Genomic DNA, 26,472 nt, shown 5'->3' on the forward strand with positions numbered 1-26,472 from the left:
GATTTTCTAAGAGTAATAAATAAATAAAAATAAACAGCAAATCTCAAAAAAAAAAAATTAAGAATTCTTACAAGTCAATGATGAAAACAAATAACCCAGTTATAAAATGTGTAAATGATTTAAATAGGCATTTCTCCAAAGAAGATGTACAAATAGCCAATAATGAAATATGAAAATATGTTCAGTATCATCAGAGAAATGTAAATCAAAATGAGATGGCATTTCACATACAGAAAGAAGGCTAGAATCAAAAGGACACAAAAGCAAGTATTGTCAAGGATGTGAAGAAATTGAAACCCACATTCATTGCTTGTAGGTATGGAAAATGGTGTAGTCACTTTGGGAAACAGTTTGGATATTCCTAAAAAGTTAAACAGTTGCTATATGACCTAGTCATTTGACTTTTATATAGACACCCCAAAGAATTAAAAAGATACGTCCACATAAAAGTGTGTACACAAATATTCATAGCAGCATTACTCATTGTAGACAAAAAAGTGGAAATAACCCATGTTCAATGATGAATGGACAAAATATGGTACATCCATACAACAGAATATTATTTGGCCACAAAAAAGAAGAAAGTACTAATCCATGGTAAAACATGGATACACCTAGAAATATTGTGCTAAGTGAAAAAGCCAGTCACAAAAGGCCACTTGTATGATTTGATTTATAAAAGAAATTTCTATACTGAAAATGTCCTGAATAAACAAATCTATAGACAGGAAGTAAATTAGTTGTTGTCAGGGGCTGGGAGAGGGAGGAAATAAGAGATCTATAAAAAGTCAATACTTATTTAAAATTTTTTAAAATTTCCTCAATGTAATATTTAGAAATTTTCCCATTTACAGAAAAGCTAAAGGAATACTGCCTCTGGTGCCCTTCTTCCAGAGTCAACAACCATAAACATTTTTTTTTTTTTTTTTTTTTTTTTGCCACATTTGTTTGATAATTGAAGGTCAGCTTGACTGGATATAAAATCCTTGATTCAGAATTTCCTTCCATGATGAAAATGTTGCTTCTTTGTTGTTTCTAGTCATATAGGAGTTTTCTTGGACATGGTAGAATGTTCTGATGTTGACGTTACTGAGTCAATTTCATCATTCCACTTTATATATTTTTCAATATGCAGATTCAGGATTTATTTGTTTTTGTACGTTTTTATTGGATTGTAGCTTTTAATCTTGATTTTGATGTACTTTTTTTTCTTCTCTAGAGAATTTAATTATCTGTGTTAGATCTTTGTTTTCTATAGCTATATTTGCTTTCTAAGCTTTTTGCTTTTTCTTTTGTTTTAGTATCTTGGAAATTTTCATTTCACTTTTCCATATTTATTTTGTATATTTTTTAAAACTTTTACTTTTTTGTGCGTCTTTTAATTTAATCCTAATTTTGAGATTAGGATTGTTTTTTCCTTCACTTTCTTTTCTGTGTTCAATCAATTTTTATTTTATGTATTTTTGTTTTGTGCCCAATCCTCTTCTTAATTTGTGATTTTATGATTTGTGGTGCTTTTTCATATCTGTTATTGCTTGTCTAACAACATTTGTTCACACTGGAATGTTATGCTATAGTATCTTCGGCTTTAAGATTGGGTCTTGTTTTTTTCAGCTGAAGAATTTTTATTCTCAATTTATTTTCTTTTTAGAGTAACTTTGTGTGGATGTTGACTTCCCTTTTCTGTTTATTTCCAAGATGTGGATTTTCCTGGACCAAGTGTTTCTACAGGTGTGGTACAAGAATTAGGGTGGCTTACTATTTTCTTAAAATAGTAAGTTCAAGACAGCTCTCTTCAGTTGGTACAGTGAAATGCAATTTTTTTAATGAATAGCATCTTTAATGGGTAATATTTAGAAATTTTCCCATTTACAGAAAAGCTAAAGGGGAAGGTAGTTGGGGGCAATCAGGCTGGCAAGGGAGCAGTTAGGGGGCAATCAGGCAGGCAGGCAAGCAGTTAAGGAGCCAGCAGTCCCAGATTGTGAGAGGGATGTCCAACTGCAGGCTTAAGCCCGATCCATTGAGCCTAAAGCTGCAGTTGAATATTCCCCAAGGGGACCCAGATTGGAGAAGGTGCAGGCTGGGCTGAGAGAAACCCTCCCCAGTGCATGAATTTCATGCACCGGGCCTCTAGTATGTATATAAAACACACATAAACATATAGTTTACATAAGTTTCTCCAAAGTACAGGTATGGTTTTTATTTAGTATTGGATGTTTATGTACTAACTGGCTGAAATGAATATGGGAAAAACCCACTCAATTTAACTCTGGGGTAAAAAACTCAGGTGACTTCTTTGAATAGGTGGTATTCTCTGACAAAGCAGAGAATATAACCATGCATTTTGTCATTGTTGTCAAAGCTAAAAAATTCTCCCCTTTAGACTTTGCCCTTATAACGCCTACCTCCTTACTTCATAGATACCTATCTAGTCACAAAAACTCTCATCCCTACCTCCTGTCTCTAATGCAGAAGCCCCAACATGGATAAGTTGGCCTGTGCCGTTTTATGAAATTTAAATTGCAAACATTTAAACATAAGACTTCACCAAGAAGACATTTCTGGTTTCTGTTCACAAATTGAATGTTTGGGCAGTATTCCTGAGGTGCTAACAATCATCCAGAGCTGAGTAGTGACTCCCGAGTTAGAAATAGTTCCTCATAGCCCTTGCCTCACACTTGTCCCCATTTCAGTCATTTAGCTTCTAGACTTCTCGCCTGGAGGCGTTTGAGACTCTTTGAACCATTCCCTTTTGTTGAATGTCCACATCCTAGTCAGACCGCTAGTACAATTACAATGCCATTGTGCAAACCTGATGAATCATTTTCTGGCATAGAGACAGGACGGGACTGTGTGCAGTTAAGAACAGGTCCACACAACTTCCCAATACAACTCAATCTTATCTTCAACTCCCAGACCTGCCTTACCTTCCTCTTGGGTTTTCCTTCCTGCATCACTAAACTCAAATAGCTCTTCTCTGGCCTCTACCTGGTCAGCCAAGAGCAACTCCGTGTCCTTTCAGATAGAATCCAGTGACTAAATCCAACGGTTATGTGTAGAGTTGTGTAATCATATGCCCATCTCTTCCAGGAGACTGAGGAAGTAAAGGGTAAAAACCAGGTCTTACTTGTCTTTGCATCCCTAGAGCCTAATAGTGCTTGATAAAGAATCAAAGTCATAACTGGATGACATATACTAGGCTCATTTCAATCAGTCAGTTTGGGCTAAATATGCTGTGGTACCAAATCTCAGTGGCTTATAAAAGCAAAGGTTTATTTTTGCATTGTGGATCGGCTGCATCCCAGACTCCATGTCTTCACTTTAAGATCCGAGTTGAAAGAAAAGCCCCATGAGCCTGCCAGGCTCATTGCAGAATGAGATTTGTGTCCACATTATGGCTCTTAAAACTCCTAGGCTTTTGCTTCAAAGTGACACACTTCACTTCTTCTCACATTCCATTGGCTAAAGCAAATCATATGCACCAGCAAGAAGCCAATGGGGCAAAGATAAAAAATCCTCTTAAAATACGAATGGCGTGCCCCAGAGATTTGGCTAAGTGGATAGAGCATCAGCATTCGGACTGAAGGATCCTGGGGTTGATTCCAATCAAGGAGAGGTACCTTGGTTGCAGGCTCAATCCCTGCCCTAGTTGGGGAGCATGGGGAAGGCAGCTAATCCATGTGTCTCTCTCACATGGATGTTTCTTGGTCTCTTCCCCACCCTTCCACTCCCTCTAAAAATCAATGAAAAAGTATCCTCGGGAGAGGATTAACAACAACAAAAAGGGCTTGAACTTTAATACAATTCACCACGTTGCCATCATATCCAGTTCAACTTTCCAGGGGCGTGGAAACCTGTAGAACACGTTTTCAGGCTTCTGTCAGCTGCTTCTGCACCCACGGGAGAAAAGGGAGTGTGAGGCTGGGAGAAGCCAGTGCTTTGCTCCCTCCCTATTGTAGGGGGTTCCTCCGGTGGAGGCTCTATTTCCTCCCCAGCGCCAACCAACCCCACCAGATGGGCATGCTGAGGTTTCTTTTGCTGGTAGCCCCAAACGCTGTAACCTAAGAGTCACATACTTTGATCCAGTCTCCTAATCTATAGCATAGAATCTGTGTAGGATGTGATGATGTGACCTGCTCCCATGATCCAGTTGTTTCACAAATAAGGTTTTCATGTCCATGAACATGTGAAAAATAAAGTGCTGGACAAACAAGGTGCTAGAGGGTACACAAAATGAGGCAACATGGCGCAGCAGGAAAGAAAATGAGACTGGGGATCCTGACTCTCGGGTTCAGACTCTTGCCCTGCCACCAACTTATCCAGGCAACACCGTGTTCTCGATTTTCCCAATCGGTAAGCTGGAGGATAATGGAGTGCTTGCAGTGGCACGGATGAGGATATCTGTGTGAAGATGTAGATGGTCAAGTGTAAAAAGCTATCCAAATGTTAAATGAACTCACTAGTTATAAGCAGAAAACAACTTTATTTCTATCAAATCAAAAAGTATGAATAAGCTTCAAGCAAGAAAGTAAAAATAATAATACAATGAACAGTTAGAACGTTTACAGGTTAGGTTTCTATAGTCTGCATTAAGCACATAGAGCTCTCCCTGCGGGAAAGCACTGACTCATCGTAAACACGTGACTTCTGGGAAAGCGAGCTGAGGGTTCACAGGGCAGCAAACCAGAGACAAGTTGTCCTTGGGTTGGAGAACTGATTTGAGCTTGAGAGGGATCACAGTGAAATGCCATTGGAACTCAATTTCCCCCCGAGATCTGTTCATCTAAAAAAAACAAGACTATATAAAAATCAGTAGTACAAATTCTCATAAAACTAGAAAGGCCATCTGACCCTTGATGCCTTGGAGCTGACATAAAGACTGACTTTTTGTTTTTCTTCCCTTTTCTATAAATTAAACACAATTCAGTTTGTTTCTATTGGGTACATTTCTGCCTGCATATCCAAAGCTTCAAAATAAAGAAAGAAATTTTAATGGAATGGAGTTAGGCAAAAAATCAACCCCAGGGAGAATCATTTTATTTCAAAGATACGGAACTTCTTGGGATAGCCTAATTATCACTAAGGAAGGAAGGAATATCAATGCCATAGCAGAGCTTTCTCCTTTTTGGAAATGTTTTACCATCTGTCTCTCTCACACACACACCACTTAGATAATGGCATTTATTTTGGCAAGAACTGTGCAATTTGCTGAAAGAAAGATAAGATATGGCACTTATAAACAATTGTAATTATAATGTACCTCAACAGGTGCAGGAAGCAGATATTTCTTCACAGCTGAAATATGGCCTCCTGGGTTCCTGACATCTGAGTCATGCACACTTCTCCCTGGAAACCAGACTGGGCCCGTTATATGTGGAGAGGGATGGCAACTTATGACAAGACCACATTCTTCTTTTAAGATACCAAACAGACACAAGGAAGCTACTAAAAATGAAGTGGAAGAGATGAACATCATCTGCCTTATGAATGGCCTCTCCGGCAAAATTAACTGCAGCAAGAAAATGTAACTGCTGTCTGTTAAAGGTGATGAGCAAAATTCATCAGGTAGGTACGGATGCCGCCCGAGATGCTGTAACACAGGCAGAGTACAGATGAGACACGTGCCCTCCACGTATACAGTGTGCAACTACCACTGGGACCCCGTGAGGGCCCATTTCCTGTCTCAGCACCAGAGGGCCAAAAACAAAGGTTCCAGGCGGGAGCAAATAACGTTGCTTTCCCTACTAATGAGAAAGGAGAGCCCACATTAAAGAAAGGTACCTAAAAGGCCCTTTTCATTGCCTGATTAATCCCTATAGGTCCATGAAAAGAGTTCACGTAAACAGAATTATTTCCGTTCTTAAATACAAGGAGGCAAGATAATTGAAATATCATTTAGGGTAACTGTTAAGGATTTCATTAGACAATGCATGAAATGCGCCTAGCATGAAATAGCAATGACCAGCAACTGCTAAGAATGCCTATACCTTAACACTTGGAAATTGGTGATGCTTATAAATACCCCCAGCATGCCAGTGAATTGTTTGGACAAACTGCTACAGTCAAATACTGAACGTAGGTTCCAGTAAACTAAAATCTTTCCAATATTATTGCCTCAACATTTCGAGTGGCAGAAAAGCTACAGCAGCACCTCTCTCACTCATTGCTCTTCTTTCCTCTCTTCCCTGAGGGTTGGGGGGAGGGGGAGGGGGACAGGAGGGGAAAGAAGGAAGGGGACACATCTGAGCATGGCTCCTGGAGGGGACAGGGAATGACCTGGGGAAGGTGGAGAGGACAGGAAGCCAGTCTCCCGATTGGCCAGAACTGTGTATGGTAAGCAGCCCCACCACATCAGATGGCAGGCAACTGTATGGATTTGGCACTCAGAATCCTGGTGATGTAATAGAGAGCAACGGTGTCAAGCCAGGGTCACCCTGTTAGGTGCACACTCACCATTGGTTCACCTGCCAGCACTTTAGGGAGGACCAGTTTATCAGGGCCTTGTCTGGGGTCACAGCAAGTGCTTTGTTTTAATCTCAGGAAAGAAGTGAGGCTCCCAAGAGCCCTGACCTACCTGTGAGCAACAAGCAACATGAATGAGGGTAGCTAAAGGGTAATGGTCCCTTTAAAGACACAAAATCATGGACACAGAAGAGTTGGTGAGGGACACAAGCTTCCCTTCTCCATAGATTAGCCAGGACTCAAGCCAGCCTACAGTAACAGCCTTTTATTTTGTTTATAAATGAATCGTTTCTGAGGAGTATCAAGGCTCAGACTTTCCTCTAGCAGCTTCCTTTGCGTAAGCAAAGGGAAAACTAAGAACAGTACCATGTGGAATGTCACTTAGGGGACTATTTCTTATGTGAGGCCACTCTTAAATAAAAGAAAAAAAACAAGCAAGCTCTCTCAGAAAACAGATGGCTGACATCCAGGAGCAAACTCCGGCTGCAGAGTCAGGAAAACCTGAGCTTGAGTCCTGGCTACAGTTTATTGGCAGCAGGGGCCTGGGCCACACCCCTCACCTCTCTGACCTTGCCTTCTCTTATAAATGTGGGATTGTGCCTATCTCCTAGGATGCTGGAAAGATGAACTGCAGTGTGGGTCACAGTTGTGAGGGCATGAAAGTTTGATCCTGCATTTTTTATTATTGTGTTATTTTCCATGAACAGCTGTAAACCTATCTCTGTCCCAACTAAAGGCCCTGAAACTGCACGTCAGTCGGTAGGCCTTTGATAAGTGGTACCTATTTAATGCTTGCATTAAAGTTAATGGGTATTAAACATAGCAACGGTCAAGTTCTAAACAAGTGGGACTCTGTCAGGATAATGGAGAGAAAGTGAATTGAGAGCTGGTTAGAACCAGCATGTGAGAAAAGGGAGGAATCTCAGACTATCCAAACAATTTCTGCGTAACGGTAAAGGAGCTGTGTTGGGGGCTCCTTAGAATAGAAACTAAGAAAAGCCGTTCCTTGCCAAAACTGGTTTGGCTCAATGGATAGAGCGTCGACCTGCGGACTGAAAGGTCCCGGGTTCAATTCCAGTCAAGGGCATGTACCTTGGTTGTGGGCACATCTCCAATAGGGGGTGTGCAAGAGGCAGTTATCGATGATTCGCTCTCATCTATGTTTCTAACTCTTTATTCCTCTCCCTTCCTCTCTGTAAAAAATCAATAAAATATTTTTAAAAGTTATTTTTAAAAAAGAAAAGCTGTCCCTTGGATTTTACTTTTCACAAAATATTTTCAAATTTTCAAATTTTTTTTTTACAAAATGATTGAAGGAGTGTTGAAGAAAACCAGAAATATGTATTTTTTTGAGACCACTGAGCATGAAACAAGCATCGTCTTCCAAAGACCATGGAAAAGGTGTGTGACTTTTTTTGGTCTCACCTAGCAAAAGGCCAGCCTGGTTGGTGGGCAGTCTCAGAAACAGCAACACCGTGGGACACAGTGTCACAGGCTGTAGTTGTTATTTCCTGGAAGGGAGATGGGAGTGAAGGATGAAGAAAGATGGAATCAGGGATCAGGTCATTTCCTTCCCTTTCCCAAAGAGGCCAAAGGCGCTAAGTCCACTGAAGGCCCTCCCATGAACGGTAAAGGACCCTTGATGGGGAAAATCACAATGCATGAAGAGGGATATATTTTTTTAAGGCAACAGGAATAAACTTCATTATTCTTCCCAGAGGAGAGCAAGAATTATACAAGGTGGCCACCAAGTCTGAAAACCAAGCAAAGCATTAACAAGTGATTTATTGATGTTATATTACAGCGAATGACAAAATAGTGTTGTCTGTCTTTTTAGACTTTATGGCCACCCTATAGAATCTTTGGAATAGAAAAAAAATTAAGATTTTGTCTTCTCGTCATTGTAAAGCTGTCGTCCTTAGTCTAGGCACAGCTAGTGCAACGTGCTCCGGCAACCCCACAGGCTCCACTCCCTTCGCCAACACCTCACTCACGGGAGAAAAACACGGTCGGCGTCAACATTTAGCAGCATTTTCAAAATACTTTTTTTCTTAAATCTTGAATAAAAAGTAAACAATTCTTTTAGTCCAGTAACTCCCTATGGTCTTAATTACATCTAGTACATAGATATGATCTTTTAACATTTATGTAGATGAGTATTTCTTACTTTGAGGATTTATAAGGACTATCACCCCCTTCCTTCCCCCCCGCCAAAAAAGGAACAGTGCCCTCCCATGCGAGTCAGATCAGCAGTGTAAAGTAGACCCTCAAAGAGCTCAGTTCTGGTGCATCAGGTGATCTGACATCATCCCCTTGCTCTCCGCTCTTACAAAGGAATCTCGGCGGGCTAAAAGCAGTAAGTATCTGAAGGGAGAAAGGGAGGGGAGGCAACCATCTAATAAAAATAGCAGGAGCCAAATCCTTTCATTCCAGGATGTCTGAAGAGCAGAGCTTCTAGGGAGCATGGATGCAAAGGAGATGCCTCTCTTAACCAAAAAATAAAAAATAAAATGAGTTGTGGGTACAGTCACTCAAAGTCAGAGAAGCGACCACTGCGAGCAGTTGGCTTCAACCTCCTTGTCTCCAGGGGAGGATCTACCAGCGAACGTGGACAAAGCCTGGCCTACAGCTCTGGCCATTCTCAGGCCACTGGTGCTATGGTTCAACAGCCATTAGGGGGTGGGGGAGAACCAAGAGACCACCACCACCACATGTAAAAAGGCTGCCACTATGGCAACATGAAGGTCAGAAATCAGCTAGAGCTTGGGTTATACAGCATTTGAAATCCAGCCTGTCCTTGTTTCCTTGCGAAGGGCTTGCTGGGCGGGTGCAGAGGCATCTTCAACGTGTGCAGGCGACCCTTCTTCCCAAAGGGCAGAGGACAGCCTCTCCGTGGCCTCCTTTCACTCGTCAGTCTTCACATCAGTTCATCCTTTAAACTAGAAAAGATACTGCAAGCTATGTCAGCTGGCTTCTACTGGGGACCACACTACACATACAACAGAAACACCTGTGGGGAGAAATCACATCTTCCGAGTTCTTCCCCTGGCCAGGCTCAGCATGCTTCTCTGGACTGAATGGGTGTGATCTTGTTCGAGAAAACCGTGTAAACACAGGGCCAGATTTTGTCAGTGTCCGTTCCAGAAAACTGGTGGAGCACTCCTCGGGACCTGAAAAACAAAGCCCAGTAGGTACAATGCCAGCACCATTGTACAGTCTCTATCCCACGCTGCAAAGTGCCCAAATGACCCCTTCCCGTGTGATCAGTACCCCCCACTGTGGGGTCTAACCAAGGCCATAGCTTTCACAATTCTGGCATGCTGGCCACAGTGCCCCCTGTTCTCCTCCCCTTTAAAACATATCGAAGAGCATTACTCTTTGGGGACAATCCTAAGTCTGCCTCACGACACATTTCTCAAAAGGGAACCACGGACAAAATTTGGTACTCTAAAACCCAAATTACCGCCATGATGGTAAAATATGGAAGGAGTCACAGTAATCTGATCAGGAACCTCTGACCTAAAGGATGGCTAAGTTGTTTGGAGGCTACAAGGCCAGAAATGGATCACAGCACAAGCTGTCCACTGCTGTTCAGAATGCAGATCCGCAGACGGGTTTCATTGTTGCTAATATAAAAACCGGGAATTTTCCCACCCAAGAGCCAGATGTCTGCTTCTCTTGGAAAACAGGAATCACTGGTCACACGGAGCCTGGGGGATCCCTGTGGTGATAATTGACTGGAACTGCATAGAAGCCACACAGTTCAACTGTCACTCAACTGACCCTGCATACCCCCACTCCTACCTCCCCCACCCCCCCACCACCCTCTCTGTTGACATTCATTTCCAGGACCTGCCTGGCCCCTTTACCCATTTGAATTTGTAATCCACAACTTATAGTTTTAGCTTTTCTTTGTAAAACTCCTTCCAGACACATCTAGGCCAAAAGTCCCTTCTAGCCGAGACCGGTTTGGCTCAGTGGATAGAGCGTCGGCCTGCGGACTGAAAGGTCCCAGTTCGATTCCAGTCAAGGGCATGTACCTTGGTTGCAGGCACATCCCCAGTAGGGGGTGTGCAAGAGGCAGCTGATCAATGATTCTCTCTCATCGATGTTTCTGACTTTCTATCCCTCTCTCTTCCTCTCTAAAAAAAAAAAAAATCAATAAAATATATTTTTAAAAAGTCCCTTCTAATCTTATATCCGAATAAGATATTTGTGTGTGGCATTTTCATTTTCCTTTTTAAATGGCTGAAATAATGCTTTACATTTTGACATTAAGTCTAGATGCAATTTCCAACTGGACAGGGATGATCAGGTGTCAGAGCCTGTACTGGACATTGTCTCCCACAAACAACTCCAGCATTTCATCCTGGGAATGTGCTAGGCCAGTGGTCGGCAAACTAATTAGTCAACAGAGCCAAATATCAACAGTACAATGGTTGAAATTTCTTTTGAGAGCCAAATTTTTTTTAAATATGTATTTTATTGATTTTTTACAGAGAGGAAGAGAGAGGGATAGAGAGTTAGAAACATCAATGAGAGAGAAACATCAATCAACTGCCTCCTGCATGCCCCCCTACTGGGGATGTGCCCGCAACCAAGATACATGCCCTTGGCCAGAATCGAACCTGGGACCTTCCAGTCCTTAAGCCAATGAAGAGCCAAATTTTTTAAACTTAAACTTCTTCTAATGCCACTTCTTCAAAATAGATTGGCCCAGGCTGTGGTGTTTTGTGGAAGAGCCACACTCAAGGGGCCAAAGAGCCACATGTGGCTCAAGAGCAGCAGTTTGCCTACCACTGTGCTAGGCTTTTAGGGCTTATTTCGCTGAAAGAAACATCCCCCCACTTCTACCCAAGGCCCTTCCCACAAGGCTCCAGACCTCTCTAATTGGCCAACTACCACAAAAACACTGAAGCGCACTCACTTGTATAGATTAACCACAGGCTTGGCCACCTCTTTGTATTGTCTTAGCCTGACATTGACTGCTTCCGGCTTATCGTCCTCCTGCTGGACCAGCCGTTCACCGGTGACATCATCAACCCCCTACAAATGCCAGAGAAACCAGTTAATATGGGCATCGGTCAGGCCATTCCATAGTAAAACACTTTCCTGTGAAAACCATGTCTTCACCTTTGATTCCCACCACATAATGGTTATACCTGGGCACCAATGGTAACAGGGAAGGCACTTGAAAAGAAATGGCACTCTTAGCAGCATGTAAACCCTACTTCATGAGAGCTGACATTAAATCTTTATTAACTTCTCAGATCTTTCCAAACAGGTTCCTGTGCTGTTGATAAATGATACCATCAATTCAGTTTAAATTTCCATGCAGCCTCCTTCTGCCAACAAGCAACCTTTCAACAAAATGGAGATGCTCTCTAAAGCCTGAGTTCTTAATATAGAAAATGAACTGTTTCAAGGAAACAATTCATTTACTCAGAGAAAGCGCTAACCAAGAAGATCTTTTCAGTCCTGTCTCAGCTAACTTTCAAATTCTATCATGTAGCTTTTCTAAGAGCACTCTCACACAGGTTATTTTACTAAATCAGATAATGGTTTATCTTAAGGTAAGTTAGCCCTGGCCGATTTGGCTCAGTGGTTAAGCCATCAGCTCGGAGACCAGAGGGCCATAGGTTGGATTACCAGTCAAGGGAACCTGCCTAGGTTGCAGGTTCAATCCCAGGCCCAGTCGGAATGTATGTGGAGGAATGGCAGATCAATGTGCCTCTCTCTCATCATTGATGTTTCTCTCCCCTTCCCTTCCTTCCATTTTGTCTAGAAATCAATGGGGAAAATATTTTTGGGAGAGGATTAAAAAAAGAATTTTCTTACTAAATGTAAATTAAAATAGGCATGAATCATACACTCATGATAATCAGGAACAAACATTCTGAGAACTGAAAAATGACAATAAAAAAAAAAAAAAAACCCTGATTTTTTAATGTATTTTAACCTCCTTAGGAATCCTACATAGAAATAGCAAATTGGACAGATCAGAATTTTGCCTCCCAAGTCCATGGCCATTTTGCACCAGGGGAGATAGTCGAAAGAAATAAATCTGTCAAAAGGCAGGCTAGAGCAGAACCAAAGTGCTCAGGCAACTCAACTGGATAATCAGAAACTGGCTATAAATTTGAGACTCGCTACAATTCCATTACAGCTCAGGGTCTTGGTACATGAAGATTTAATGTCAGCTCTTATGAAGTAGGGTTTACACTGATGACTTATTGGTGAGCCACGTGTGTGTTCCTCTGCTGCTACCCTGACACAACAGGCGAGCGATGGGGAGGGGAGAGGCTACACATCACCTATATCCCCCTCTTTTTTCATACGTTTGGCTGCAAAGTTCAGAAGTCATTTCCAGGTCTTCAGAGCACCCGCAAATACAGCTGCTTCTGGAAAGAGCAGGAGGATCTAGGGCAGCAGCATTGTTCTTCTGGGGGAGCTCCCAGACCCCAGGGGCTGGTCGAGTTGGCCCAGACAAGCACTTTTACTGCCGTCTTTGGAAGCGGCAATGTAACTGCAGGCATTCTTTTTGGGAAACCCAGTCTTTGGAAAGTGTTAAATCTTCTCAAATTTTATGAGAATCTTTGCAAAAGCAGATCTAGGCAGAGCCAAAATGCGAAGCATCTGTGCTAAACGTCAATGCGTTTCAGAACGTTCTTCCCCACCCAGTGTTTTCCCCTGCTGGCAGCTTCTTGGGATGGAAAAGAGAAAGAAATCTGATAAAGAAATTCCAGAGCTACTGACATTTAAAAAGAAGACTTAAAAAGGAGACTAGGCCCTAGCCAGTTTGGCTCAGTGGATAAGAGCATTGGCCTGCAGACTGGAGTCTCAGGTTCAATTCCGGCCAAGGGCACATGCCCGGGTTGCGGGCCCGATCCCCCCAATAGGGGATATGTAGGAGGCAGCCAATCAATGATTCTCTCTCATCATTGATATTTCTATCTCTCTCCCTTCCTTTCTGAAATCAATAATATATATTTTTTTAAAAAGAATATCATTTTTTTTTTTAATGGAGACTAGTGCGCAGCCCAAATGAGCAAGACTCACTGGAACTTTATTGAACTTCTAGCTAGCAAGGCATCCTTAATGTTTTAATTTTCTAAAATTCCATTCAGCAATTGATGTTATAAACTTTAATTTATATTCCTTAACTACTAGTAAATAAGCCTCTTAAATATTGGTTGGCTGTGTATATTTGCTCATTTTTCAATAGTCCCTTCCTATCTTTATCCACTTCTCAAAACTAAAATGTCTTGGTTCTGTCCTGTTAGTTTGTGAGAGCACTTTGTATATTCTTACGTGCACGAGAGGTGGGTTGAAGTCCAGGTTATACACCCTCCCGCTAGGAGGGTGAATCCAACGTCGGCTGAGACGATCTCTGAGTGTTTCAAATGGAATGTTCAGAGTGATCACGAGGTCCAGGTCACAGATTCTGTCTAGGGCTTCAGCCTGAACTAATGTCATGGGAAAACCTAAATGCCAAACAAAACACAACAAACACAAGACATTTCTCAATTCCAATTAGTCATTGAAATATAACCCACCCCCAAAATTAATGAGAAGAAAAAAGGCTACTTTCCAAAGTGGGTCCAGCTTTTGGAGTCCTCAGGGCTAAGGAGCCACATGATAAAAGTAGAAAGTGCAATGAACTAAAAGTCACTAGACAAATCCCAGCTCCAGTTCCAGCTTTGCTCTTAACTACCTGTGTGACTTGGACAAGTTACATCACCCCCAGCTCCTCTTCCGCTAAAGAAGTGAAGGGTCAAAGCGGTGTTTGCGCCTTCTTAGCTCTAAACGTTTAAGTACAGGTAGTCCTCTGGTTACGTCGGACTCGACCTATGTCATTTTGTGGTTACATGGCCCATCTCCCATTTATTTATTAAAAAAAAAAAAAAGTTCTGTCATTTCGATGTATGTATATGTGCTTTATGTTTTTTATTATTTATTTACCACAAGGTCAGAAATTGTTATCTTTCTTTTAAATTTTTTTACTATTTCACTTCATTACTGCTGTGTAGGTGCGCCATGTGAGTGATGTAGGGGCTCATATAGGTAGGTTCTGACTTACGGTGAAAATCGCATTATGTCACCACAGTAACGGATCTCCGACGTAACCCAAGGACCCACTGCATATTATTCCATAAAAGTGTGTGTGGCCGGGACCGGTTTGGCTCAATGTAGAGCGTCGGCTTGGGGACTGAAGGGTCCCGGGTTTGATTCCGGTCAAGGGCATGTACCTTGGTTGCGGGCATATCCCCAGTAGGGGGTGTGCAAGAGGCAGTTTTTCATCGATGTTTCTAACTCTCTATCTCTCTCGCTTCCTCTCTGTACAAAATCAATAAAATATATTTTTTTTTAAAAAGTGTGTGTAACTCCAAATTATGTTCTCTCCCCCACCCCTACCTCTACCCCCAGGGATTAACCTACACTAAATGTTACTCCAAGTTTGGCTGGGTGAATTTGGACTACACAGTGGTATATTTTTTTTCTAAGAAGAATCACTTCAGGCTGTCTGCTCCTGAAATCTTTCTGTATCTAATATCAGGTTTGTTTGGTTTTTTTTTAATGACCTTTACAACATTTTAGGAGAGTTAGGAGGATGGAAAGCTGATTGGAAATTATAACAGGAAGTGCAATATCCAGAAGATAAACTTTTTAAACCACTCAGGTAAGGACACCAGCCTATCTCCACCTTTCCATCCATGGAAATAACAAGATGGCAATGTAAAGAAAGGTCTTCCTGGCCCTGAAACATTCGCTATTCAAAGAACTCCTTTTCCTACTGCAGGAAGTCAGTTGTTCAATCATGAATGTCTTACGTTCTGTGTTGAAATTCTAAAGTGGTATCAATGTGAAGATTTTTCAGAGTGCTTTATGGGTTAAATGTGATCAAATCCTCCCCAGCTTCAGGTACCAACGGCTGCTGAAAACTCCAGTACTGCCCTCCAAGCCTTCCTTATTGACTCCCCCTCTCTCCAAAACCCTCTCTGGCTCCACATCAATCATCTTCCCCATAAAGAAACAGTCTTTCTTGCCTCCTCTCCACATAGCAGGACTTTTTTATTTAAGTCATGGATGAAATTCCTGCCTTTCCTGGGTTCTACATGTTTTCCAGTTGCAATCCAGCTCACCTGTTCCCACAATTTCACTTTCAGGCTGCCTATGATACCATTTTCCTTATCTACCCTTCTCTAATTTATTCTTCATTTGCCTATTATCAAGTGACAGGAAGCCCAAAGTTGCCTTCGGCCACATCAGCTTACTTTCGGTATTGCTCTCTGCAGGCCTCATTAGCTCTTTTTCTGTCATTGAAGGTGCCACAGAATACCTCTGCCATAGGACCTTTGCACTTGCTGTATTCCCAAAATGTTCTTCCTGCAGATCTGACTCCTTATCATTTGGGACATATATGCATATCTCTCAGGGAGACTTCTTGAATAGTAAATTTAAAATAGCCCCATTCTCACTCTGGCCAATTTGGCTCAGTGGATAGAGCCTTGGCCTAAGGACTGAAGGGTCCTGGGTTTGATTCCAGTCAAGGGCACATGCCCAGGTTGTGGGCTCAATCCCTAGTGGGAGGTGTGAAGGAGGCAGCCGATCGATGATTCTCTCCCATCACTGATGTTACTATCTCATTCTCCCTCTCCCTTCCTCTCTGACATCAATAAAAATATATTTGTTAAAAATAGCCCCATTCTCCTCCCATTTTCTATCTCATTACTCTTTTTATTTTCTATTATTTATTACTATAAATAATTTGTTAGTGTTATTTTCTATCCCTACATCACTTCCTGAGATAAGGGACTTTTGATCATTGCTACACCTTCCTTAAAACAATCAGCACAGATGGACAAATTAGTATAGGGCCATATTTCCAAAGTTTATGCCCTGTTAAACTTGCTTATATTTATTATAAGGTTGTAGTTCACAGAGATCAAAAGAGTAATATAATTTCATGGAATTAAATTAGGACTTTTAAAATGAGTTGGACTAGTCAAATAAGTATGATTACTGAGTAGAAAATTTGAAGACAACTACCCTGCTGCTACATTCAAATATTGGCAAGTCTGGGTCACAATAAGTACAGAAACAAAAAAAAAAAGCAGTCAGGAATTTCATAGCAATTCTAGAGTCAGTTAGGGGTTGAATTTTTAATTCTTCTAGCCATTTGTTTTTATTATATTTGACCAAAGGACTGTTTTGCAATCAATTGGGGGGAAAATAAAACTGAACTTGCACTATAGATAGTTTGTTCCGGATTTCCCTTGGGATTTCCTTTCTAATTTCTCCAATGAGGTAAACTATCCAATGGCACTAGCATATAACTTTTGATAGTGTTTACTAGAATTACAGAAGGGATATAAATTAAGTTGCGTCTCTTCCCCAAAAAAAAGACACAACAACAGAGAGAACCAAACATGCAGTATGTTCCAACACTATTCTCATGACAAGGAAAGATAGAACAAGTTCACACAGAAGTGGGAAAAGGCTTATCTTGCAGGTAACATCTCAGTTCACTGGTTTTCATGTGCCTGACCCGAAGTATACACGTGTTCCCCCTATGCAAAACAGTTGTTCCAGCTTCACAGATAGCATCAGAAGAAACTGCTTTCATGTCCTCATAGCTATCCTCTTCTGACCCAGCTTGCATTCAGGCTGGTTTCAACACAGAAATTCAACAGAGACCTTGTGTTTCTGACCTGGTAGCACCCAGTCACACTGCCTCTGGCTAAGCATCCCCCTCATATGAAGGCACCCACACATTGGGAAATTATGCTGGAAAATTATGTCCATGGTGGCTTTCCTTTGCAACCAAAATATGTGTGATTCCTTTCTACTCTTCCACACTTTTTTCCCCCTAATTGTGAACATAGTGTTTTCAGAATGGGGGAAAAAAATAAAGAATTATTGACTATGCCTGGCTGGCATGGCTCAGTGGTTGAGTGTCTACCTATGAACCAGGAAGTCATGGTTCAATTCCCTGTCAGGGCACATGTAGGCTTGACCCCAGTGTGGGGCTCTTTAAAGTGGGGAGTGTAGGAGGCAGCCAATCAGTGATTCTCGCTCATCATTGATGTTTCTATCTCTCCCTTCCTCTCTGAAATTAATGAAAATGTTAAAAAAAAAATTCTTAAAATAAGAATAGCTAACTTTTAGGTTTTTAAAAATCTCAACATAATTTCTATTAGATCCAGTTATGACTAGCTGGCATTGAGGGAAGTGGAAGGTCAATTCGTGTTTGCCCAAATCAAGTACACCTTGGAAACCTTGGCCTTGGGTAGTAATGCCTGCCACACAGTGGGCCAACATTTGAATGTAACACTGGTTTTCCATTTTTCCAATTTTCCATTCAGGGACCATATTATTTGACCAGTCTAACTCATTTTAAAACCCTAATTTAATCGTATGAAATTATATTACTCTTTTGAGCTCTGTAAACTCAATATATAACATTATTTCTAATATGAAATGAAATGGTTTGACTGATTTAAATGTCAATTTATTAAATAACTTCTCTGATTATTAAGTTTAAAAACAAGCTGAGTTTTATAATTGGGGCTTTATAGCACCTGGTTGTGTTCTTGGGCCCCAGACATATAATAACTACCAGGAAGATAGCAATGTGATTGTCTGAGTTATCAAGGAGATGATTTAGATCCACATGGGCCCTCAGGGCTCAATTCAATCTATGCTGGAGGGTGGGAAAAGAGACTCAGAAGAGTCTTGATAAAGCCAAGCCTCCTTTATCTTTCCCAGAAAATACCTTTACAATATTACACACACACACCCTCAAACAGATCCTTTCAACTACTCCTTCCCCCAACATCTCGCTAGATCCAGGATTGGGGATGCCACAGAGAAAACCTTGGGAGCAGGCCTTGGTGCTATGCTGTCTATTAGTCTAGTCCAGTGGTCGGCAAACAGAGGCTCATAAGCCACATTTGGCTCTTTGGCCCCCTTTGAGTGTGGTTCTTCCACAAAATACCATGTTCGGGCACACACGTACAGTGTGATCGAAACATCGTGGCCTACGTGCAGAAGTCGGTTTTCAGTCTGGGCGAGTCTATTTTGAAGAAATGGCGTTAGAATATTCAAGAGACCAAAGAGCTGCATGTGGCTCGCGAGCCATGGTTTCCTGACCACTCGTTTAGTCTATTAGTCTAGACTCACTCCCCCTACACTGCACCCTATGCTGGCCTAGAAGATGAGCTTTCTGGTACTGGTACATTCTTCACTGAAATCCCAATAAAGAGAAGGCAGTGAGCCTTCCACATGAAAGCACTCTCTCAATGATTGCCAGACCCCACCTTTCTCTGTATCACCCACTCTTCACAAATCTTCAAGATGACAGCTGGTATTAAAAATGTTTTTGCAGCCTTAGCTGGTTTGTCTCAGTGAAAAGAGCATTGACCTGCAGACTGAAGGGTCCCAGGTTCAATTCCGGTCAAGGGCACTTGCTTGGGTTGCGGACTCAATCCCCAGAAGGGGCTGTGCAGGAGGCACAATCAATGATTTTCTCTCATCATTGATATTTCTATCTCTCTCCTTCTCCCTTCCTCTCTGAAATCAATAAAAATATATATTTTTTAAATGTTCCTTTCTCAGATCCTTTTCTTAAAAGGCCATTTTGTAAAGCAGTAGCTTCCAGTGGCCCTGACTAGAGCACAGAAGGAGAATAATAGTTTCTATTGTGTTTTTTTCCTCATTCTTTTTAAGCTTCTGTTTGGAAGACACATTTTGTAAGGTATATAATCAAATTGTATGAACATAATTTACACATAAATCTCTATATATTGAAGTTGTATACACTTAACATTTTTATACTGATAAGTCTGAGTAAAGAATTTTAAAGATCGTGCTACCACAGGCCTGATTTCTCAGCCGCAATAGTCCTGTGTTCTAGCATCACAAGCCACTACCCTGACAAGAAAACATTGTTTGCTCTCCTTCGGATAGAGGCTGACAGCTGAAAAAAGGAGTAGGAAAGAATAGGAGTTGTCCCAATAAATGAAAGCTCAAATCTTATTACTGGCTAATGTTTCTTGTCTAACGAGGTTGCAAGCCAATTTGCTCAGCTTCCCAGCTGTTTCTGAAGTCGGGGGCCCTCTGGAGGAATGGTTGGAAAATGCGCATACATACAAAATAAACTGAACTCAGAATGAACAGCTTTGAAATGTATTTTCGGTAACCCCTACCTACTGGGCACTCACATTCTGAACTGCAAAGGACAGAGAAAATAGTTAACTCTGGAGGCTTAGAGGTCTTCTGACAGGGCAGTGGCTTTTATGTCCTTCCAACCTCAAAATAGGTTCAAGTTAAAAGAACCATGGAAAATACAAAAATCTAAGGAAAGTTAAAATTATTGGAATGCAACCATTTCAATAGTTTAGAATAGCAATTTTCAGCCAGTGTGCCACCAAGACATTTTACAATATGCAACACCTGACCACTTAGTCATGGACACTGACCTCTTTTCCCTTTGTCAACTAAAAATATAACAATATTCAACACAACAATAGCCATCTAGTGTGAATGAGTCAAAATTATACCAATTTTTCCTGTCAGGTTGGCAAAAATATATATTTTTTGGTGTGCCACAGAATTTTAGTAGTTTATGTGTGCAATGAGATGAAAAGGGTTGAAAAATCACTGGTTACAAAGTACCAACAACAGAAATCAATCATTCCGCAACTTCAAGGGCTTCCCAACTGATGGAGCACATAAAAATTGTAGGGAAGATTTAAAGGAGAACATAAAAGTTATGGGTGTCCACATTCCATCCCAGGCTTCCGAGATTGCTGCATCTAGGCACAGGATCAGGATGGGTATTTTTAAAAGTATTCAGGTCAAGCTAATATTTCCCCCGTTTGATAAAAAAAAAACACCAAACTTCTCAGTGGCAAGTATAGTGGAAGTGTAGTGGTAAGTTCTTTCATCGGCCCCATTTTGTGGGTTAAGCTTCACACCACTTCTAAGCAGATACAAACCATTTCATGAGAGGAAAACAAAGAAAGGAGGTCCCAATTGGAGGCCAGTTCTTTCCAGATTCAGTAATACCAGTCACTTGTTTATCCTATTCCTGCCCACGGTCTTAACCTCTAAAGAAAGTGTGGCCAGAGACCAAAGAGGCAGTAGGGAGACAGAAAATTCCCACCACCGCAGCATGAAGCTTCCAGTGGGAGAATGAATCTTAACAGAAGAGACAGACAGTCGCAACCTAAGGGGAAACCAGGTTTCCTTTAAGGCAGAAAAGGAGCCTTCTGCAAACAGCTAAGGAGCACGTGGAGAAAACTATAAGGAAAGAGGGTTCCAGAGGGGACAGTGAAAGAGTCAAAAATCAGGAGGAAGAAGGAGAAGGAGAGTCATTAATGGGAAGAGGATTCAAAAAAGACATTTAGTGTCACAGGGATGAAAGCACACTTGAAAGTGACTAGCCCCAAACAGCATAATTTTCAAGGTGGATGTAGTGTCTTAATCTCTGGAGTTGTCATCAAGGCCCTGAGGATGGGCTGGGGCTCCCACTAAAGTTTGGGGTGAAGTGTCACCAGTCTAGAGTCAGGCTTTCTGTCACTTGATTTAGCAAAGGCTCCATGCAGTGAATAGCAGTGTTTGTTTGTCTGCAAGACTTTGAGGAGATTCTCCAGCCTTTAGATCCTAACTCAAAGGCTTCAGGGCACCCCGTATGAAACTGCAGATGTGGCAGCTCCAGCCTCCCAGCAGCTCCAGTGTCTCAAATTGGGCTGAGCAAATTATGATAGTACAGGTGTAATTTTCACATCGATTAGCTGCCAAGAACAAAGGTCAGATAAGGAACAATCTGACCAGCACATTTTAAACCATCATTATCTGTCCACATTTTGAAAAGTGAAAATGTCAGAAGAGCACAGTATCAAGACTAGAGGGAATCTGTCAAGCAAGAATGTCCCTGCATCAGGACATGAGATGGTCATATTAACTTGGAAGAGATATGATTATTTTGCTCTCAAATACATTTAGTTAACAATTTCTATCCACTGATCCAGGCTCTTTTCTAGAGAACTACTCCAGCTTTGAGACGGAATTCCTTAGTACTTTGAATTGCTAGGATATTAGGATTTGTAAGGAAACAGTAGACGTATCAAATAAAAGAGTAATATGCAAATTGTAGATGTATCAAATAAAAGAGTAATATGCAAACAGTAGACGTATATAATAAAGAGTAATATGCAAATTGACCATCACTCCAACACACAAGATGGCTGCCCCTATGTGGTCAAAAATGGCTGCCCCATGTGGACACAAGATGGCCAGCAGGGGAGGGCAGTTATGGGTGACAAGGCCTGCAGGGATGGGCAGTTTGGGGGGACCAGGCTGACAGGGGAGAGAAGTTAGGGGCAATTGGGCCAGCAGGAGAGCAGTTAGGTGTCAATCAGGTTGGTAGGGGAGTGGTTAGGGGGTGATCAAGCTGGCAGACAGAAGCAGTTAGGGGCAAATCAGGCAGGCAGGCAGGCAAGCAGTTGGGAGCCAGCAGTCCTGGATTATGAGAGGGATGTCCAACTGCCCTTGAGGGGTCCCAGACTGGAGAGGGTATAAGCTGGCCTGAGGGACACATACTTCCATGCACGAATTTCATGCATTGAGCCTCTAGTACACATGTGTCAAACACAAGGCCCGCGGGCCAAATCCGTCCCGCCAGGCCTTGCAATGTGGCCCGCACCGCGCTGTCATCACTGCACTCCGCTGCGTTTCCATCACAATGACAGTTTATGACTGTTCAGTAAACCATTCGGCCCGCGATTTAGGCTGGATTTTAGATTTTGGCCCCTTCTCTGACTGAGTTCGACACCCCTACTCTAGTATATTTATAAAAGGCTAATATACTAAGTGTCCAACTGTCCAACCTGTCGCTATGACACACACTGACCACCAGTGGTCAGATGCTCAATGCAGGAGTTGCCAAGCTGCAGTGACTTGGCAGCAATGGTTCTCAGGTGATGCACCCTGAAACCAGAGAGGAGGGAGCCCAATTCCTCCCAAGGCCACGTGATTAAACCTTCAGCCATGGCTTATGTTGTTGCTGGGGCACTGTTGGCCCCAAATCTGGTTTACTGCACACCCGGTATGACAGAAACTTTGCAGAGTACCCTCTCACGTTCTGGGACCCCTCGGGAGATGTTGGAGAGCCAATTTTGGCCAGATCCCCCAAGACCACGCTGAGGGACCCCACCAGTTGGAGAGACTCCACCCACTCCGCAGACGCTGGGGAAGGACCATGGAAGGTTGACTCCAGGGCATGTCAAGCCTTCTTGCCCAGTCCCATCCCACCAGGCACCTTCTAATTAATTTCCTTTCAACGTGCACAAATTATGCACCAGGTCAATAGTGTTATAATGAAGCATGATCTGTGCAAATCTTGTAACAGAATGGCCATTTTGAACATGAAAGTATTTCAATGCATGTGTAAAAGTATTTAAGATATTATCTCTCAAGTGATTTAGAGTAGGCAGGCTTTGATTACATTGGTAAGCCCAAGGAGAGTTTTCCGCTCCAGCTGAGGGTGTGTATTCTTCTTTAAATGTGCTTGCTGTAGCCTCTATTAAAAAACAGAAGCTCCTTGAGGTCTGAGGCTGTGTTTATTCCTGAAATTGTATTCCTGGTGGGCAGGATTACGGACCCAGTGGACTAGATGCACACTCAAATTCTGTCAACAGGTGGCAGCATTAATAATGTTTCCTTTTAGAAAGAACTGCAACCAAGTCTGGTATGGTTTTATTTTTACTAAAAGTAATCCTCAAAAGATGTGCTTTCTAAATGACTAGCATATTCCAGCTTCCTTAGACAACCTATTCTAAGAGCATATAGTCTAATAATTGTTGAGGACGCCAAAAAAAACAAAACAAAAAAAACCCACACCAATAGGCTCCGTAAAACAGAGATCACATTTTAAAGACAGAAAGCTTGTTTCCCTTCCCATTAACTACACATGACACTGTTCCATCGCTTGATTTGTCACCAGGAGTGTGAAAAACTGACCTTATGGTTCCGTACTAGGCTAGGAAATCCCTAGACTAGAAAAGCTGCTCTGTCCTGATTAATCAAACAGCCAATCCGCACTGAAAGCTAAAATTGTATGCAGTTAACTTTCTCCCCAAATCTGGCATGTTCTATCAGGAATTATGGTTCCTACAGTAGGTTGCATTTTTAGATACCACCACCATCACCATCACCCCAAAAAAAAGATTCACTAAGTGCAGGAAGATGTCACTACATTCCTAACTGGCATTGAGTTCCCAGAAGTGCTGGCCAGTGCTCCCCTCAGCCCCATACCAAGCACCAGAGAAGGGCAGCTGGTGCCACAGCAACAAGCTGTCGCGATGGACGGAAACAGAGAACCAGGACGCTTCTGTTTTTCTAATTTGGAGTGCATTCACGCCAGAGGAAGGGCACCGAGCCAGAGTCCACTGCCACATTCCCTCCACTCGATGAAAACAAAACGGCAATTCTGAAGGGCAGCATCCGCCTAAGACGGGCAGCTTGTGAAAAGGCCACGCAACATTAGGCCCCCTTCCTACCTCCGTTAAGAACAAAGTCTTACCATTGATGGACCTAGAGGGTGTTATGCTACGTGAAATAAGTTAGCCGGAGCAAGGCAAACACCGTTATGATTTCACAGAGATGAGGAATCCAAAGGACAAAAGAAATGAACAAATAAAACAGAAACAGATTCATAGATACAAAGAACAGACTGATGGTTGCTAGAGGAGACGAGGTTTGGGGAACATGGTGAAAAGGGTGAAGGGATTGAGAAGTACAGATTGGTAGTTGTAAGATACTCATGGGGATGTAAAGTATAGCCTAGGAAATATAGTCACTACTATTGTAATAACTATGTATGGTCCCAAGGGGGTACTAGAAATATCAGGGGAACATTTCGTGAAGTTTATGATTGTCTAACCGCTATGTTATACACCTAAAACTAATTTAAAAAAAATAATACTAATTGTAAACTGTAATTGAAAAAATAAAGATCTGGGGCCAACAAGGAAGAGACCACCTATCTCTTCCCAGTTTGTTGGGAAAGCAAGAACCAAATTGCAAAGGCAACCCATGGTTCATCCCAATTAATAACCGAGTGATTAGCTGAAGTTGAAAGCAGGTAGTTCAGTTATGCTTCCACAGTCTTCCGTTGGGTTAGGGAAGACTGCTTTCAACCCGAAGCCTCGATAGCAAGTTAAAAGTAATCCACCATTGGCCAGACCAGTGTGGCCCATTCCTGACCAGGGCCTATGCCTGGGTCATGCAGTGAGCAGCCAATGGACGTTGATGATTTTCTCTCACCGATGTTTCTCACTCTCCTTCTTCCTTCCTCTCTGTCTTAACTCAATAAAAACATACATATTTCTTAAAAGTAATCCCCATCAAAACCTGTGTTATGAAGACCTTGTCTCTCATTTTATAATTACTTTATCTGTTTACAGAATATCTAAGACATCCATATGCCACTTCATCCAGTTTTTATTGACAGGCGGAAGGGGAAAAAGAAGCAGCTGTGCTCCAGATGTTGGCAAACAGAGCTCAGGCCATACCATATCACTTTGTGAGTTCCACATTTCCATTGCACGGAGAGCCCTGGGACCCACTTCCGACCCACTGAAACCCCCCTGAGACACTGGTTGACTCCTCCATTACTAGACTCTAAGTAATAAATGGGTCCTGCTCCAAAGGAGCTTGTACGTTATGGTAAATAATTTTAAAACCTAGATATGCTATTACCACTACTTACTGACTCACTGATAAAGAGAAGATAAATATTCCAGAAAATTTGTTTTTACACCAAATGTCTGCCTCTTCGACGAGGCTTCGTAAAATAAATAATGAATTCCTATGAGTTAGACATTCCGGGGAAATTTCTAAATGGCATTGAGAGCCTCTGACATCAGCATGGTTCTTCCTGTTTAAGGACGTAGGTGAACACTAGCTTATAACCTTTGCTTCTAAAGGCAGTATACTAAAACCATTTAACCCTTCTCCCAGTGAGGGAGAGGCGCACTGCATTAAGGAAGGATCTGTTGTCTGCAAATTCCTTTCTTAATGGCTCTTCTGTTGAAGAATTCTGCTTGCTGGTTCTTCAAACATAAGTTTTTATAAACAAATGAGGGAAAGACTGGCCCCATAGTATCTAAGTTAACATAATAGGAATTTTAAATAATTTCACCATAGGCCCATATTTTTGCTCCAAGGAAAACACAGAGGCTGAGGACACACTGCATAGGTTCAGTGACAGGCTGCAGGTGTGACTTCTCTATCATCAGACACATATTTATCAGTCTTTCTATGTATCAAACACAGTTGTAGCCTTAGCCAGTTTGGCTCAGTGGATAGAGCATCAGCCTGCAGCCTGAAGAGTCCCAGGTTGATTCTGGTCAAGGCAGGGCTGTGGGCTCAATCCCAGTAGGGGGCATGCGGGAGGCAGCTGATCAATGATTCTCTCTCATCACTGATGTTTCTCTTTCTCTCTCCCTCTCCCTTCCTCTCTGAAATCAATAAAAGAAAGTATTTATATATATAAAAAAAAAAAAAAGTAAACACTGTTGTAGGTACTGGCAAGATGGCCATGCCAAAACAGACATAATCTGCTTTCCGAGGCCTACCTTGGGGGTGAGGGTATAAGGAAGGTGGCCAACACCAAATATACATATAAATGTGTAAAGTCACATGATGGTAAGGTAAGAATAGAGGCAGCATGGAAAGATAGGATGGTACAGGAAGGACTCTCAGAGCTGACTATATCTGAATAGAGATCTGAACACAGCAATCCATGTGGATATCTGCACTCAGAGCACTACAGGCAGAGGGCAGAGGACCTGCGAAGGCTCTGCAGCTTGAGCATGCATGGCACAAACAGATAGAAAAATTACAAAGTAGCCATAGAATATGAACAAAGCTTTGCTCAACCCTAGCCTCACGTAAAAGATCTGAACATGGTTGAAGGCAGAAGGAAACACAGAACAAAAATTT

The 26,472-nt window shown here is 42.0% G+C and overlaps 1 protein-coding gene across 2 annotated transcripts in view; it reads right to left on the minus strand.

The window, feature by feature from the left end:
* Positions 1-8,229: 8,229 nt before the first annotated feature.
* The window catches only part of AK4 (adenylate kinase 4), a 60,989-nt gene continuing 42,746 nt past the window's right edge, over positions 8,230-26,472 (minus strand). For both annotated transcript variants that reach the window (XM_045584502.1, XM_036443856.2), the window contains exons 4-6: positions 13,774-13,946; positions 11,390-11,508; positions 8,230-9,632 (exon numbers count right to left, since the gene is read on the minus strand). In XM_045584502.1, the coding sequence (XP_045440458.1) occupies positions 9,518-9,632; positions 11,390-11,508; positions 13,774-13,946 (407 nt within the window). In that variant the 3' untranslated portion in view covers positions 8,230-9,517. The remainder of the gene's footprint in view (positions 9,633-11,389; positions 11,509-13,773; positions 13,947-26,472) is intronic.

This window comes from Pipistrellus kuhlii, unplaced genomic scaffold (genome assembly GCF_014108245.1).
Source record: "Pipistrellus kuhlii isolate mPipKuh1 unplaced genomic scaffold, mPipKuh1.p scaffold_m20_p_2, whole genome shotgun sequence".
In the NCBI taxonomy this organism is placed as follows: Eukaryota; Metazoa; Chordata; class Mammalia; order Chiroptera; family Vespertilionidae; genus Pipistrellus; species Pipistrellus kuhlii.